At 39.3% G+C, this 18,387-nt stretch overlaps 1 protein-coding gene across 7 annotated transcripts in view; it reads right to left on the reverse strand.

Annotated features, from left to right (window-relative positions):
* Positions 1-4,098: 4,098 nt before the first annotated feature.
* wnt9a (wingless-type MMTV integration site family, member 9A) overlaps positions 4,099-18,387 on the reverse strand; it is an 83,924-nt gene continuing 69,635 nt past the window's right edge. For all 7 annotated transcript variants that reach the window (XM_043687930.1, XM_043687936.1, XM_043687933.1 and 4 more), the window contains one exon: positions 4,099-14,079. In XM_043687930.1, the coding sequence (XP_043543865.1) occupies positions 13,597-14,079 (483 nt within the window). In that variant the 3' untranslated portion in view covers positions 4,099-13,596. The remainder of the gene's footprint in view (positions 14,080-18,387) is intronic.

Raw genomic sequence — 18,387 nt, forward strand, 5'->3', positions numbered from 1 at the left:
CCCACTCACCTATTGTACTCTATGCTACTTTCTCCCCATCCCCACCCTCCTCTAGCTTATCTCTCCACGTTTCAGGCTCTCTGCCGTTATTCCTGATGAAGGGCTTTTGCCCGAAACGTCGATTTCGCTGCTCCTTGAACTGCTGTGCTCTTCCAGCACCACTAATCCAGGAAGAGCATTTTGATGTGATTTGACTTGAAATGCACTATATAAGACACTAGTCAGACCACAGCTGGAATTCTGTGAACAGTTTTGGGCCACTTATCTAAGGAAAGACACACTGGCATTGGAGGCAGCCTAGAGAATGTCCACTAGGTTGATCTTGCATTTGGATGGGATTTATTATGAGGACGGTTTGAGTACATTGAGCCTGTACTCATTGGATTTAAGAAGAATGAGAGGCAATGTTGTTGAAAAGTACATGATTCTTAGGGGACTTGGCAGGGTAGATGCTGAGACATTGCTTCTCTTGTGGGAGACTGCAGGACCAGAGCACATCATCGCAGAGTAAGGAGTCACCCACTTAAGACAGAGTTGAGGAAGATTATTTTGCTGTGAATTTGTGGAATTCTTTACCGCAGGGACTGTAAAAGTTGAGTCAAACAGTATTCAAGAATGAGATGACAGATTTTTAATCAATAAGAAAATCAAGTGTTAAAGGAAAAAGCAAGAAAGTGGAGTTGAGGATTATCAGATCAGCCCCATGATCTCTTTGAATGCTGGAGCAAGCTCAATGGCTTACATCTGCTCCCACATCTTATGGTTGTGTGGTGTTGAGTGACTTTTACATCTTACTCATTGATTGGTGCTATCATGGATTGAGATTTGCATCCTGAATACAGTGATCAAACTTCAGTGAAAGGATAAGGCTTCTTCTGCAGTATTGTGTCCAGTTCTGACCACCCTGCTGTAGGAAAGATATTATCAAGCCGGAGAGGGTTCAGAAGAAATTTATCAGCATGTTGCTGGGAATGGAGGGTTTAAGTTATAAGGAGAGCTGGATAGGGTGGAACTTTTTTCACTGGAGCGTAAGAGGTTGAGAGGTGACCTTATCGAGATTTATAAAATAATGATGGATATAGTTAAGGTGAATGGCAGATATATTTCCCTCAGGTTGGGGGATTCAAAGACTAGAGGACATATTTTTAAAGTGAGAAGAGAAAGATTTTAAAAAGACATGGGAGCAATTTTTTTTACACAGAGAATGGCTCGTGCGTGGAATGAACTTGCAGAGGAAGTGGTAGATGCGGGTACAGTAACAACATTTAAAAGACTTCTAGATAAGTACATGAATAAGAAATGTTTGCAGGCTTATGGGCCAAGCACAAGCAAGTGAGACTAGTTTAGTTGGAGATTATGGTCGGTTTGGACTGGTTGGACTGAAGGGTCTGTTTCTGTGCTTCATGACTCTATAACTTGATGATTTCCCCACATGGTTGAAGCAGTGAGAATAAATCAGTCCAAAACATTAGACAATGGTGTTGCATTTTTGCTTATGAACTGGCTGACTTTTGATTCATCTATTTCAGTAGTCTAAGGGCTGAAGTATGGCTAGCATTCAGGAGCTAACTGATCCTGTCACTATAAACTGTGGCAGAGTTAATTCTTGTGATCAATAAAGGCACAAGATCAGTTTGAGATTGATTACAGGTGGGTGAGATGAACCAAGCAATTGTTGCAGAGAGCTGGTTACAGACATGTCAGACTGAATGGACACTGTCTGTGCTACAACCATTCTGTTATTCTAATTATTGGTGCTATTTTGCATGATTGTTAGCCTGGCAGCTGCTTGATTCCAATCCTCAGGAGATATCTTAAAGCTAGAAAATCAATCAAAAATAATTGGTTCTCTTTCTCCTCCTCTATGCTTTGTTTTGAAATTTATTTGGTTGCAATTTCACTCCCTCATAAAACATGTGAAGTTTGACCTTTGGCATCTGACGTGTAGTATGTGTGGTTCATGATGTATGAAGTGTGATTTTTGGCATGTGATGTGCGGAGTGTAATGTGTGACATGTGATGCCTGACATACGTGGAGTAGAATCTGTGATATGTGGATGGTTCTCTTTTTTTATATCAACATGTGATATATAAACACAAAGATATAATAGATTACAAGCAGAGATATTGGTCCTCAGCTGTCAGTTGAATAGCCAGCAGACAGATGTGATTTCCAACCCATCAGTCAGAACTGCACTTAAACTTACATCCTAGTTTAATAGAGATCAGTTAACTACATAACTGGAATAAATATTTCCACCAACTATTACTCACACCATATTGTATTCTCCAGATCAGATGCAGAATTACTAGAGACATAATATACGTCTATCTGTCATACCCATGAAACATTACTTAATAGCTACTGCAAGAGTGTACTTTGCTCTAATGCACCGGTGTGACTCTTTACTGTATTAAACTTGGCAATTCCAGATATTTTTCTGGATAACAGTATGAATTGACTAATATTGCAGTGCTCCATGCTGTTGGAATTTAAGATCATATGACCCTACCTCAGGTCCAATTTGTTCCAAAATATTAACATCCAGAAGGAAGGGGAACATTCATCCCATTGGTCGCTCACCATATTGGAGCCCCCAAAGGCCTGAAAGTAGTGAATTCAACCAGGTAGTACAACTCAGGCTTTCTTTTAAAACTTACTAATTCAGGAGAAATGGACATCACTAGCTGGGGTAGTATTGATTGCCATTCCTAATAGTACTTGGGACGGTAGTAATGAGCTGCCATCTTGAACTGCTGCAGTCCAGGTGGTGGAGGTATACCCACAATGCTGTTAAGGAGGGTATTCCAGGACTTTGGCCAAAATGATAATGAAGGGATGTTGACATAGTTCCAAGTCAGGATTGTGTGTGGTTTTTAAGGAGAACTTGTAGGTGGTTGCATTCCCATGTATTTACTGCCATTGTTTTTTCCATATGCACGGTCATAAGTTTAGAAGGTACACAGACTTTGAGAGTCAAGAGGTAAGTTAATCACTGTAGTGTACATAACCTCTAATCTGCTCTTGAGGTCACAGTATTCATATTGCTGGTCCTGTTCAATTTCTGGGTTAGTGGTAACCCACCAGGATGTTGATAGTGGGAGATTCAGTGATGGTAATGCCATTGAATTTCATGGGGAGATGTTTAGATTCTGTCTTGTCAGACATAGTCATTACTTGGCATTTGTGCGATACAAATTGCCACTTTTCAGCCCAAATCTAGATATTTTCCAGGTCTTACTGCATTTGGATATGGGCCATTTCAGAAGCTAAGATATTGTAAATGGCGTGGAACATTGTGCAACAATCAGCAAACATTCCCAACTCTGATCCCATGATGGAGGGATGGCCCCTTCCTCAACTCTCCCTACCCAGAAAATCTGAATTTCAGAGTTTTGTAAGTTCCCAGAGGGTAATGGATAGGACAGATACTTGGAGATTGCTTCCTGTTGCAGACAAAACTAAAATGAAGGAATGCAGTTTAGGAAGTGTAAAACAAATTGCCAGAGGAGTTGTGGAGGTGGGTACAATTACGACGTTTAAAAGATGCCTGAACGGGTACATGAATAAGAAGGCTTTAGAGGGATCTGGGCCAAATGCTGGCAAATGGGACGAGACCAGTTTAGGATATCTGGTCGGTATGGATGAGTTGGGCCAAAGGATGCTGTACATCGATATGATTCTAAGAAGTCTATCTCCCCTTTAAGACAGACATTAAATTATTATCCCTCTAGGTTGTTGTATGAGAATCCCTTTCCCCAGAAAGCAATGGAGGCTATGCATTTAAATTTATTCAACTCTGAGTTAGATAGATTTTTGACTGAAAAATAAGTCATGTGTTATGGGAGCAGGCAGGGAAGTGGAGGATTTAAAATGACAACTAGATTAGCCATGATCTTATTGAATAGTGGAGCAGGCCAAATTACCTGCTGCTTCTCCCAAGTTCTATTTTCCTGTTTCTGTTTCCAAACACTATCCATGGTGCCTTTTCTAAATTTTAACTCCCAATTGAGATGTGTCTCCCATCCTGGTCTATGAAGCCTTCCCTCATTCTGATTTCTGAATATTAGATGTGAGAAGGATGAATACAAAACACATTTGAAAAATAATTCACAATTCATTTATTTCCAAAATTCTCTTGCTTTTGGTATACCAAGGTGTTAAATAACTTAAATACATCCTCCACAGTCACTCTGAAGAATCAGTACATTACCTACAAGCTATGCACATGAGGTAGAAACAAATAATTTAGGCTCCATTAGACTCTGTGAGAAAAAAAACACACATAACCTGGGTATGTTAGTATCAGGAGTGCAATGACTGCAAGTTTGTTTTTCTTTTTCCACTATCCATCCAGTTAAATTTGCAATATACATGTAGCAAACGCTCCTGCTGTCAAATCTTGATATTCCAGATTCCCGCACCTTGTCTGACTAGGAAATGTTCATTAACATTGCAGTGCAGTACAAAGGGAATGTTGCATTGTCAGAGGTATTGCTACTTGGATGAAATGTTGAGTCTATATCCAATCTGTTCAGTTCAACATTAAAAAGAACTCACTGCATTGCCATAAAGAGGTTGGAAAGGTTTGCAAGTATCAATTGGTTATTCAACTCACTGTTTCTGCAGTCTTGCCATTTGCATCATGACTGCAATTTTCTCTATAAAACAAAAAGTGTCTGTATTTCAAAGTTGTCACAACCAAAACTGATTTGCAAATCTCTGCCAACACTATTTCTCGAATGCAAAATTTGCAATCTGGAAGGATAAAAGGAAAATGTATCTAGGAACAGCAACATCTCAAAGTTTCACTCAAAGCTACAAATCATTCTGACTTGGATATATATTGCCATTACTTAATCATTACTGGGTGAAAATCCCAGTGGTCTCAACTTTACGTTTTGTTATGAATACCAGCACTGTACAGAATGCATCAGTTCAAAGCGGCTCTCCACCAACTTCTAAGGGATAACTAGAGAAGAGCAATAAATGCTGGCCTTGCCAGCAATGTTCATAATTTTAATATGTGGACTGATTTTTAATATTTCCCAAGAGATTTTTTTCTGATTTCTTCTTGGGATCAGGGCATTGAGTTTTGTGACTATCAAGGGTACTGCTGTGAAAGGCACAGACTATTTTCTTTGAGCTCATTAGGGCAGCCTATGAGAGTAAAGCACCTACAGCATCACTTCCTAGAACAACTTATGTGACAGTCATTAGAGTGAGGCAAGTTCAGAGGCTGATTGAAAAATACTGGCCAATTTAATCAAACTGCATCAAACTTTGGGGCACTACATAACACAAGGGGTTTCACCAGAATAACTGCATTGGAGCATAGTACAAAGTTCTCATTGGACTCTATCCAATATTAATATTTCTCCCTAGTAAATGTGGCCAGAACCATGTGATACATTTTTATATTTTATTCCTCTTTACTTCAAACTGTAAAATATTGGAATAATGTCTTAAGTGGAGTTAGGTGGTCTCTGGTTCAAATAGACTAGATAGCTTCTAACTCTAGAGTCTCACATGCTGTATTGTGTAAATGGTATCACTGACCACAGATTAACACTTGAGAGTGAGATAAGCTGGAAAGGGCAGAAGTGCACACTGGTCAGAATTTGACCCTTGCTTCAGAGCTGGTTACATTTGGTGCTCCAAGAGAAAGTTAAGAACTTATAAGTTATATCAAGGCAAGTGACCAGCCAGCCTCTGCACTTGTGTCTACCTCCTTCCTCAGGAAGCAAGAATTTCAATGTCACTGTGGGTCAGGGATATCTGCTTAATAATGTGTTAGTGATGTCTAGAGATAGGATCAATCTAAGAATATCTGCTGGAATAAAATTAAAACATCATACTTTTCCTCAGCATAAATCTAATGGTCTAAACATTCAGGGCCAAATTATTTCGAAATATCCTGTTCTGTTAACTAACAAATAAAAACCAAATCAGCAGGGGGAGCAGAACGGATGGATACATGCTTTAGATGTAGGTCTTGGGCAATACTGAACAAGAATCCTTCACTAGCTATTAAGTCTTTTTCCTCAGCTGCTAGGAAAGGCCTTTCTATGCATTTCCAGCATTTTCGGATATCACAGATTTTTGTTTTCTCATTTTGACTCCACAACCTTATCAAAGCCTTGTGGGATCCTCAGCTACTGGACACTCAGGGTTAAAGTGCTTGAGGTGGTGGAAATTCAGGAGGAGATGGTCAAGGAATTAATGAGATGTTGCAAACTGGCTTGAAAAGAGAAAGACTGTAACCATTGCACTCCTAATTAATGTCAATATAAAGTATATGTGCCGCATTAACTGAGACGTATTAATACCACAGGAGAACAGGAGAAAACTCAGTATTTACAATTTACAAGAGCAAAATATATCCACATTAAATAGTATATATTTAAATAATTACAGAAAGCATCCAGGTTCAGTGCGAGAATCCGCTTTCAAAGTCACGCAGCAACCCTCAATCTCCCTCATAGCCACTAGCGCCCATATACATGTACTCTTAAGCACACTTACACATCCTTGCATGCACATATACACCACCACACATGTACAAAATACAAAAAAAATACACAATGGCATTCATTTGTTTTGTTCCCCATGTTTCTTTTGGGATGAAGCAACCCTATTTAAATGATTACCCCATGAAATTCCTCTCTGTGCTCTTTTAACAAACGGGGTTAATCTATTTTGCTTCCTCTGGAGATGAGTGGCAGAGTTCTGAATATACTAGCCCACAAAGTGCACCCTGAATACAGAAAGCATCTCAACGCACTAAACATGAAGAAGTAGAAAACAAAGCATATCAAGCATTCATGAAAATAATGGGGAGGACCCAAGAGAATGGAGTTGGAGCGTGGCTGGAGAGCAATCAGAAGAGGCGGAGTATTTTTGGCAGTCTGGGGAATAATGAAGAGGATTCAGTGGGAGGTGGGGACAAGGATATGAGCTGAGTGTTGGAATATGTGTGAGGGGGAAACCACTCAGCTAGCAGCAGCAAGACCTCAGGATGTTTGAAAGTAAAGCCAAATACCTCAGTTATGCAAAAGAAATACATTTAAATTGTAATACAAATCGAAGTTTTAATATTTACGTGAATGCTCTGCTTAACTGTAATGCAAATTTGATAAAACATTTGTGTAAAATATTATTGCTGTACTTTTAATATTATCAATTCCTCATTGAGTCTTCTAAAAACACTGTTGCCTGTCATTTATCAAAAATTAACCTAAGATACAAATAACATCTGACATTTTTTGGCTCTGTAAGTAAATACATGGCCCTATATACTTGCCTTAGTTACATCTTTAGCATTTAAATGTTCTCCTGGTCAGCCTCCCACTTTCACAATCCATAAATATAATCTCATCCAAAACTCTGCTTCCAATTTCCCATTCATCCATCTCCTCAGTGTTCTGCCAGCTATATTGACTTCCAATTCACCCACACATAGAATTTTAAAATTCTAATTCTTAGGTGCAAATTCTTTCATGAGTTTGTCCCTCACCATCCAATTAACTCTTTGCAACCCTCAGAAAATAATTCTGACCCACATTTCCATTGTCCCATCATTGGCAGCCATGGTTTTGGCCACTTCAGTTCTAAAGTCTGGAAATCTCTCTTAAATTATCTCTGCCTCTCCTTCTCATTCTTTTCCTTTAAATTTTATCTTATAGTAGTTCCTCAACTCATTTAAAGGTCCTCAGTAAACAGCCTAGAGTTACCCCTTTTGACAGTGGGGGAAAAAAAAACTGAACTCTCAAGCACGTACTCCTAGAATTCTGGATCCTTGTTTGTTTATTGCCAAAATAAGATTTCCTGATAAGAATTCTTCCCCTGCTGTTATCCCAAATTCTCTAAATTGGAAGATTCAGGATTTGCTTGCTGATTCCAATTATACAAGTGTGGAACACGTCAAACTCAAAGTGTTTAAAATGAGTATCAAAATAGGCCAGACATATTCCTGCTACGCAGTCTAGTCAATCGTGTATCTAAATGCGATTGAACTGAGGTGACTTGCTTGATGCATAATAGATCCAAAGGGAACTTGACAGGACAGATGTAGAAAGGATGCGTCCTCTTGTGGAGCTTCCAGAACCAGAGCTCACTTGTTAAAAACAAGGTATCCCAATTTCAGACAGAGATGATGAGAATTCTTTTTCCCTCACATCTTTTGAACTTCCTTTTTCAAAAAGCAGTGGAAAGCAGATTGAGTATTCGGAATAGGCAGGAAGGGGATGTGGAGCAATCGGATCAGCCATGATTTACTGAATGATGGTGCAGGCTTTCTACTCCTGCTTCAAACTCACTCACATGATCAGATCCTCTTTTGTACATAGTGAATTTTCACACACTCCAATAAATAACTTCAAAGAATGAATTATCCTAAGGACATGTTCCATGGGGCCCTAAATACAATTTCAGGCTCTTAGTGGTGGACCAGGTGGTGTGATACCAAGCCAGTAATCTGAACATTCCCACATGTTGGGTTTGAGCTTCTTGATACATTGCTACTAATAAAGTTAAGAAGTGACCTCTGCATTACCCCAATTTATTATAGACCAACTATTAATATGAAGAATCATGCTGAACTACAAGCCCTTCTGTAACTCCACCTCTGATAGTATGCATAAAAATGGAATTTAGACTCTCTATACCTTTTGTCATGAATAAAAGAGAACCACAATCTTCAAGCCTGCATAAATGCTGTCTGAAAAGTTAGCCTTTTTTCCATTCATTCATTCATGGAAAAGCCAATTCTCCACAAACCCTGTCACCAAGATATTCCCCTGTGGTTATTTGGTGTACCAGAACTAAGAGGCAATTGGCTGCATGATTTTCAGTAAAAACAAACTCCATATCATCTCTCCAGTACATAATTCATCAAAGTAACTCATCTTACATTGATCATATGCTGCTGTTCAGTACATCAGATATTCTTCAGAAGTGACAAAATCTATGCCTGAAATCAATGTTATTTCTACATAGCATCCTATTTATGAAAGTTTTGGAAATACTGTTTACCATTGTTTAATTGGAATCCTTTTTTAAAAAAAAGATTCTTGTTCACATGCTCCTTTTTAACATTCTTTTTGTCAATAGTTATTTGTTCAGTTGAGTTAGAGAAAGGTGTCCTTGGTCCATTGTGGAGATGTCAGCTTGGTTAGAAATAGTGGATGCCTCAAAATCTTAGTTAGGTTTTAGAATGTCACTTAACAGAGTGACCAGAGACAACCTTCGCCTCAAGTGATTCCTGGAGATTTTTGATCCAATTCTCTGACACACACACACACACACACACACACACACACACACACACAGCCATTGCACCCCTTCCCTCCCTCTAACATTTACATATTTTATAATATATAAAATATATATTTATGATTAGAACTGACCGGTTCTGTGACCGTTATAGTATAGATTACAGCAATGAGCACACTTTTATCAGCCAGTGGTGCACTGTGGTAGAAAGTTAAAGTAAAGCCTTTCAGATACTGCTACCAGGGTCAATATAATCTGTACTGTGCTAGTCATTTATAACGCACCCTGTAATAGTAGGGGTTTGCATCATGTTTACTTTGCCTCATTTAAAGAATAGGATTTGTCATCCACCTCTTGGTATGAACACATGTTCCAAAACATGATTGCATAACTTTTTAAATATGTTTCTTCCTCAGCTTCAAATTACTTTCCTCCCCTGTTTCAACGGCACTGCCTGGTGAGTTCAGCACCATCTCATAGTAGATGAAGATTGAACCCAAGATGAATTGTGACTGAGAACAAACTTATCCTTGAATCAACATCTACACACCCCACACATAAGTGCCTGCCAGTTGGAGTCATTGGATAGCAATCTGGAGCAGGAACATTTTCTGATTTTCCCATTCTGTCTTCGAGCGCAGAGGTCCTGAGCCCAATCATTGCATTTAAGATTGTTTTCTTGCTGAGATCAGCTTATTCTGTGTATGAAACTGGGCCTCGTATGGCTCAGTTCTATTCTCAGAAGTATACAGCTTCGGCATTGAAGACATTTTTAGTTCTCCCAGCACATTATAGTTTATAGGGTGTGTTATAAGTTGAGCGTATAACACATTAATAAGTCATTTTCAAAACCTATCAACTTTTTTGATAATTCTATAAAGTTAATAATGAGGCTTTTCACCATATTTGCATGCACTGAACCCTCTATCCCCAATTCCACACTTGACGAACGTAGCTCTTTTCACTGGTTCTGGAAGTTCTCGTCCTCATATTGTTCAGCATTTTCTTGCAGAATTAATTTGGCCTAAGTGGCTTCCACATTGTCAAAAAAATCTCTTGGCTGCAAGAAACCATCTTGAGTATAACTTCGAACCCAAGGTGCTAGAATTGTCTCAGTTTAAGAAACAGATGGTATGGATCCATGTAATGTTAAAAACTCTGATGTGACTTGGCATTTTGGGGGATAAGTGGTCTGAATTATTGATAATAATCTGATGCACGGGGCACAGTCAGTATGTAATAGGCCTTTCGGCCGAATGGATCAGTCACACATCCAAGAGAGCTTCAATTTCGTAGAAATACAGTATTTACTGACTTGTGAATAAGAGATAGTCATTTTTGATTAGAATTAGATCTAATCATAATTAATCACTCCATATTTGATTTGCATTCTAATAAGATCCAATGAACTCAAGACTCGCCACCCAAACTGTTCCAGGTACTGTAATTGTTTTAAAAGTTGACGCAATGCTGATATTCAACCATTAGATGCCACCAGCATATTCAATGAATACTATTTACAAGCCATGTTTGTTGCATGAATATTTTTCAGAAGGTGAGACGTAACGGGGTTGTATCTTCCAGCTGATCCTTTAGGTAATCCTGTTTGTGCAGTCTGCTCACTTCAGCTCTGAATAGTTCCCAGCTGAGCTACTAATATCTGAATCCATCTTGTAGAGATTAGGGGATGTCAGGGTTAAATAGCTGTTTGTGAACATGCACGGTGATACGTCAAATTGTTATAATAGAGTGTGGAATATGCAATTACGCCACTTTTTTAGATCTCCCAACAGTTAAATCCACTTAAGCACAGTAGATTAGTATCAGAGACCAGCTTTTCCATTAACATGTTTCACCATGTCTATATTAAGGTCTGCTAGTCTTCAGTCTGAACAATCACAATCAGAGGAATAATATCTCATCCTTGCTGAACCTTACAGCATTTGACAGTCAAGTCTGTACACAATCTTTAGAGTTCTTTAACATTATTTTCTTTCTGTCACATGTAGTTGAACTACAACAGTCACAGTACGAGAACAATGGATAAAGCTCTGACTATTCGGACAGTTGGAAACTGGAATATTCTGAACCTTCAACTGCAATGCCCATTTCCAATTTGGGTTTCCACTGAAAGCTACATTGACATGGTCAGTGGTTTGCTGGTGTTTATACTGGTAGTCATTATTCAACCAGTTGAGGAGAAAGAGCCACACTTCTAGTCTGTTTTGTATCTCAAATCTTTTACATGTGCAAATCCTGCTTTCCTAGTACCTCAAATTGCCCATTCAATAGAAATCCACAGGCTATTGGCGAACATTTAGCTTGCAGACCTTGTTTATTATGAATACCACAACGTAATGAGATCATTACGTCATTGAAGCGTGGGAACTCATAGCCAGACTCTGGGGCCATGTAACTGTCCAGAGTTCACAATTTATGGCCAGTTTGTATGAGCTCTTTTGCGCCAATTAATGTTAAACTGGGATGGTCCCAGACCCAATATAAACAGATCATTAATGTCTATTGGCATGGATACTACTACACAGTGGGTCTGCATCTTCTGGGAGCCTGACAATTAACAGCCACTGGAGTGAGGAGACTTTCATCTGCCTGGTACCTCAGCTGGATTCAAACGCACTTCTCCCAAATGAACGGACCTGAACATATTAGCACTCTTCACTAAGCCCCTTATATGTACAAAAGCTGCTTTGTCTGGCTTCTTGTTCTAATTGCACTATGGAGACCTATTTTCTTTTAACAACCCAACCTGAACCCTGCAGAACAAACATGAAAACCAAGTGACCTTCAGAAAAGGCATGTTAAGGTTAGGGAAAGCTTTGCCAAGAACTTGCCAGAATTCGAAATAAAATCATGAAAAGTCTCATGCATTTTCTTTCTAATCACCACACAGCCCTCTACCCCTATCCCCACCTCTCTCTTGCTGGAAGAAATGGATTTCTTGCTGAAACTCAGTACTATAGGAACAGTCCAGCTATCGTCATCGCATTGTTATTCCCTGTGAGCTGAGAAAGTAAGGGTTGTGAGCCTATTCCGTCATAATGGGTGATAGTGGCATCTTTGCTTAAACCCAACTTACTTCCATACTCAAACACTAACAATAGCTGTCAGAGTGTAATAGTTAGGAACTGAAGGTCATGGCTAACTGTCCTCTCCTAACCCTGGAATACTGCTCTCACTTTCCCCAACAAAGATTATCTAGTTCAGCACTGGGACTGAACCCTACTTAAAGGGCAACTTTCTTCAATATATTTCTGTATCTGTTGTCAACACGTGTCCCTTCTTATGCCCTTGGGACACTTGCAGCACCATCCGTCATAGTTAGTTCACACCAGTAGCCATTCTTCACTGAGCTAGGTGATGAATGTCAGCATTCTGCACATTTATGAAAGTTGTCCCAGCCAAACCCAGACTTGACCTCAGATTCATTTCTAGCAAAGGTTACTGGATAGTAATCAGAAATTGGTGAGAGTCTACTTCCCTTTCCTTAAGTATAGGGCACTTAGATCAGTTGCATTAGCATTCTCTCCATTCTATTAATTTGACATAGGCATAGAATCAAATGTTAGTGTTCTCTGGTCTATGATTTGCCATTATGTCAAGGAGTACATTTGCACCCTAATATTGTACAATGAACATATGCAAGGAGCAAATTTTGTAAAATAGGTGTTACTCAATGATGCCTTGAGTATGGCCTGAAGTCCCACTAAATATGTTAAAAGTTTGGAGGTTGTGATTACCTTTTCAGTAATCACTTATCCCATTGGATTTACCTACTTGTTACATGTTGGCTTTTTAAATTGTTTCTTTACTCTTCTGCACTGCAGTCCAGATGAAACCTGCTAGATCTTCCATATTTACCTAGCCTGTTTAAAAGCTTCTAAGTAATATCAATAATTACTTAATTGAGGGTTGAATGATATACATGGACCTTAAACTGAACATCCCCAGTTGTCAGTCATTGGAACTGCATTTCCCAAATTCTTAATTGGCTCGTGAGCGTGATAGTTACTGAAGGTTTCATTGATATGTTCAGTTGATGCTGATGACAGTTAATTATATCCAGGATGTTGGAGTGAACTGGTTTCTCTAGAACCAGGTGTTAAACCGATTGGTATTTATCTTCTCTGCATTTTTGACTTCAGACTCTGAATTCAAGAGATGTGTTATAAAGTTTATACATTTTCTGTACATTAAAATGGAATTCCGGAGTTATTGGGATTTATTGCAGTATTTCCTCAGGCAAAATGTCCATGGTCCACACCATGACTCCCCAGGGCCCTTCCCATAGGAACGCAGAAGCTTTAGTCTTTGCAGGTGTAAATCTCTTCTCTTTGAGTACATTGCTTACACTCCACATAACAACACCAGCGCACTTGGCACTGACAGGGTCGAGTCACTACTCGGCTCTGAGTATTGTGCCCCCGACCACAGCAGATGCTCTCACAGTTCTTGTCCTTATAGCACTTGCGTGTTGCAGTGCCAGGTGAGTACTTGCTGGGCCGGCAGAAACTTGGTGAGTCATCAATATATACCAAATCAGTAGTCCTTGGGATTTGATGCTGTTGGTGATGAGTAGCAGCGATGGCCTTTTTCGGTGGGGTAATCTCTCCTTCGCCAGTCGCTTCATTAGTCGTGCTGCCTACTTTGAGCGAGGTTTCATATTTCAATTTGAGCAATTTGCCAATCTCGTGGAAAGGGGACAGCTGCCTCCAGCAAGTCCGAACAGTACAGGAACCAGAAACACCGTGGCATTTGCAGGTGGTCTCCACACCAGATTTGATAACCTGTAGGGAAGACAGGGATACAGACATCAGTCAACATTAAAAACATACATAACTGGGGACTCAACAGTAAGGATCACATTAGAAGTAAACTTGGTTTCATAGAACTATACATCAGTTGGCCTATTATACCTGTCTAGCTCTTTAACCTACAAGTCCTACTGTCTTTGGTCTTTCTCCACAGCCTATGAAAATCCTGCTTTTCAAAGATTTATCCAATTTACTTATAGAGTCAGATGTACAGCACAGAAACAGACCTTTCGATCCAACATCCCACATATCCTAACTCAATCTAGTCCCATTTGCCAGCACTTGGCCCATACCCCTCTAAACCCTTCCTATTCATATAGCTATCAGATGCTTTCAAAATACTGCAATTGCACCAACCTCAACCACTTCCTCTGGCAGCTCATTCCATATATGCACCACCCTCTCTGTGAAACTGTTGCCCCTTAGGTCTCTTTTATATCTTTCCCCTCTCACCCTAAACCTATGCCCTCTCGTTCTGGACTCCCCCACCCCAGGGAAAAGACTTTGTCTATTTATATTATCCATGCCCCTCATGATTTTATAAACCTTTCAGGTCACCCCCCTCAGCCTCCGATGCTCCAGAGAAAACAGCCCCACCCTATTCAGCCTCATCTTATAGCTCAACTCCTCCAACCCTGGCAATATCCTTGGAAATCTTTTCTGAATCCTTTCAAGTTTCATAGCATCCTTCCGATAGGAAGGAGACCAGAATTGCACACAATATTTAAAAAATGGCCTAACTAATGTCCTGTTCAGCCACAAATGACCTCCCAACCTCTATACTCAATACTCTGATCAATAAAGGAAAGCATACCAAATGCCTTCTTCACCATCCTATCTACTTGTGACTGTACTTTCAAGGAACTATGAACCTGCACCACAAGGTCTCTTTGTTCAGCAACACTCCCTAGGACCTTACCATTAAGCGTATAAGTCCTGCTGATTTGCTTTTCCAAAATGCAGCATCTCGCATTTATCTAAATTAAACTCCACCTGCCACTCCTCAGCCCATTGCCCCATTTGGTCAAGATCCTGGTGTACTCTGAGGTAATCTTCTTCACTCTCCACTCCACCTCCAATTTTGGTGTCATCTGCAAACTTACTAACTATACCTCTTATGTTCACATCCAAATCATTTTGTTATTTATATAGGTGTAATGGACCCAGCACCGATCCTTGTAGCACTCCAATGGTCACAGGCCTCCAGTCTGAAAAGTAACCCTTCACCACCACCCTCTGACTTCTAACTTCAAGCCAGTTCTGCATCAGATGGCTAGTCCTCCCTATATTCCATGAGATCTAACCTTGCTAATCAGTCTCCCATGGGAACCTTGTCGAACGTCTTACTGAAGTCGATATAGATCATGTCCACTTGCTCTGCCCTCATCAAGCTTCTTTGTTACTTCTTCAAAAGACTCAATCAAGTTCACGAGACATGCTTTTCCCCGCACAAAACCATGCTGACTATCTCTAATTAGTGCTTGCCTTTCCAACGTTGTGGTTTCTAAATTTATAATAACTCGGTGTGAAGAAATAACTCTTCATCTCACCATTAGTTCTTTTGTTAATTATATTCAGTGTCTTTTGGTTATTAATCCTTGGCTAATAGAAACAATTTATCTCTGCCCACTCTATCAAAACTAATTTTGAACATCTTGCTACATCTCCTATTAACAGTTATTGACTACAAGAGAACAGTCCCAGCTTTTGTACCCTCTGCAAAATAATTGAAGTTCCTCGTACCTCCTGTAATTCTGGTAAGCTTCCTCTGAATCTTCTCCAAGGCTTTGACATCCTTTCTATAGTGTGATGCCCAGAATTGGATACAATACTCTAACTGTGCTGTAACCTATGATTTATAGAAGTTTACCATAACTTCCTCAGAGAGGTTGTTCTAAAAAAACTACTTCATTTCAAAATATTTATGGTAGTAGTTTTTTTGTGAGAATTCTCCCTGAAGTCTACAGTTAATTTAACAGATTATTGGTAGAAGCATAAGTGGTCAGTAATGCCAATTTCTCCAGAACTTCCAAATATATTTGTAAAAGTTCATATTGTACTTAGTAGTGAGAAATTTTTAACATCAGGAAATTAAACTTTTGTCAGTCTCAAATATTATTAAGTAGGATGGTTAAAAGAATATTAAAACTCACTCTATGCTGCAACAAGAAACAGTTGCATTTATTTAGCATCTTTCATAACATTAGGATATCTAACAACACATCACAGCCGAATAGGTTAATTTTGAAACATAGACTCCAACAGAGCAGTTATTCAATACATGGTAATGTCTGAAAGATAGCAGTGAGAGAAACAACTGTTTAGTGACGGCCAATGAGAGAGTAATATTTGTTAAGCTACCTGTGGACATCCTTCTTTTTTGAGTTATGCTACTTGATTTCTTACGTTCATGTAAGATTTTTATTTTCTTACGTGAAATGAGTTTTGTTTCTTTTTAATCCTGTCAGCCCAGACTCAAATCAAGTTCATAGAGATGGAAGACCAATGTCAGACTGAAAACATAACCCTACTCATTTTCACAATAGAAAGACAGAGATTCTAAGATGTTTCAATTTCAGGATATAAGCCAACTTTCAGAAACATGTCAAAGTAAAAAATTGTTTCAAAAAGACCAACTCACTCACATCGATCTCAGTTTCAGCTTCTCATGCATACATAACTCAATGCCTGCTATTGTGGAATCATTGAAAGATTACAGCACAGAAAGGAGCCATTCAGCCTATCAGTTTGTGCCAGCTCTCTGCAGGTACACTTCCAATTAGTCCTCCTTCCCACTTTTATCCCAAAGCCTTCTAAATTGTTACTTTTAAAGATAACTTTACAATTCACTTTTTAAAAGCCGCAGTTGAATCTGCCTCCACCACTCTCAGACAACAACTTCCAGATGTTAAGAACTCACCGTGTAAACGTGTTCTCATGTTGCCTCTGGTGCTTTTACCATTCATGTTACATTGATGTGCCCTACTTCTCAAGCCTTCTAATAATATGATCAATTTCTCTCCATTCCCTCTGTCTAGACTCCTCGTGAACATTTTTATTTTAACTTCTTGGGTGTTCTCCGAGGAGAACAGCCCAAGTTTTCTCCAATCTATCGATGTAATCAAAATTCCTAATCCTGTGAACTGTTCTTCTAAATCTGTTCTGCCACCATCACTACCTTCCTAAAGTGTTGTGTACAAAACTGGACTGAACTGAGGCTGAATAGCAAGATAGGAACAGGAGTAGGCCATTCAGCCCATTGAGTCTGCTCCACCATTTAATATGATCCTGGCTGATCAAACATTCCATTGCCTTTTACTCAGACAATGTCATAACCTCTATGTTAAAAGACTGAGCTGCCATAGCCCTCTGAGGTACAGAAATTCAAAGATTCATCACCCTCCAACTGAAATGAAATCTCATCGCAGTCCTAAATCATACTTTTGATTTCAGTACTAATTAACAAGGACACCCAAGTCGCTTTGCACATCTATAATTTCCAAATTCTCACCATTTAATAAGTATTCTGCACTTCTGTTCTTCGTACCAAAGAGGACAATCTCACATTTTTCCATATTACATTCCATCTGTTACTTTTTTGTTCAATTACTAGAGGAATATAGGCCAAGTGCTGGCAACTGGGACGAGATTAATTTAAGATAACTGTTCAGCATGGACGAGTTGGACCGAAGGATCTGTACATCTCTATACCTCTACACACCTGTTTAAATCCTCTTGAAAACATTTTACATTTTCCTCACAACGTACATTCTTGCTTAACTTGGTATCAACTGCAAATTCGGAAATATTATATTTCCCATGTCAAAATTATTGTATACATTATCAACATCTGAGGATCAAAGTTCTGATCCTTCTCGTACCCCACTAGTCATAGCCTACCAATACAAATATGGTCCAATTATTCCTACTCTGTTTTCAAACTTCTGGCCAATTCTTAATTCAGGTCAGTACATTACCTTCTATATCATGTGCTTTAACTTTGACTCAGGTGACATTAAAAATATGGAGAAATATACTCGGGCCACGACTCGGTATTACTTACAGGGGAACTTGTCAGTCTTACACAAAAGCTTCAATCTGCAATTTGAGATGGAGAGGGTACAATCGGAAGTGACAATATTTCTGTTAAATAAAGGGAACTATGGAGCTATGAGGGAGGAGCTGGCCAAAGTTCAATGGTGCAATACCTTAACAGGGATGACAGTGGAGGAACAATGGCGGATATTTCTGTGTATAATGCAGAAGTTGCAGGATCAGTTC

Source organism: Chiloscyllium plagiosum, chromosome 4 (assembly GCF_004010195.1).
Source record: "Chiloscyllium plagiosum isolate BGI_BamShark_2017 chromosome 4, ASM401019v2, whole genome shotgun sequence".
Taxonomy (NCBI): Eukaryota; Metazoa; Chordata; class Chondrichthyes; order Orectolobiformes; family Hemiscylliidae; genus Chiloscyllium; species Chiloscyllium plagiosum.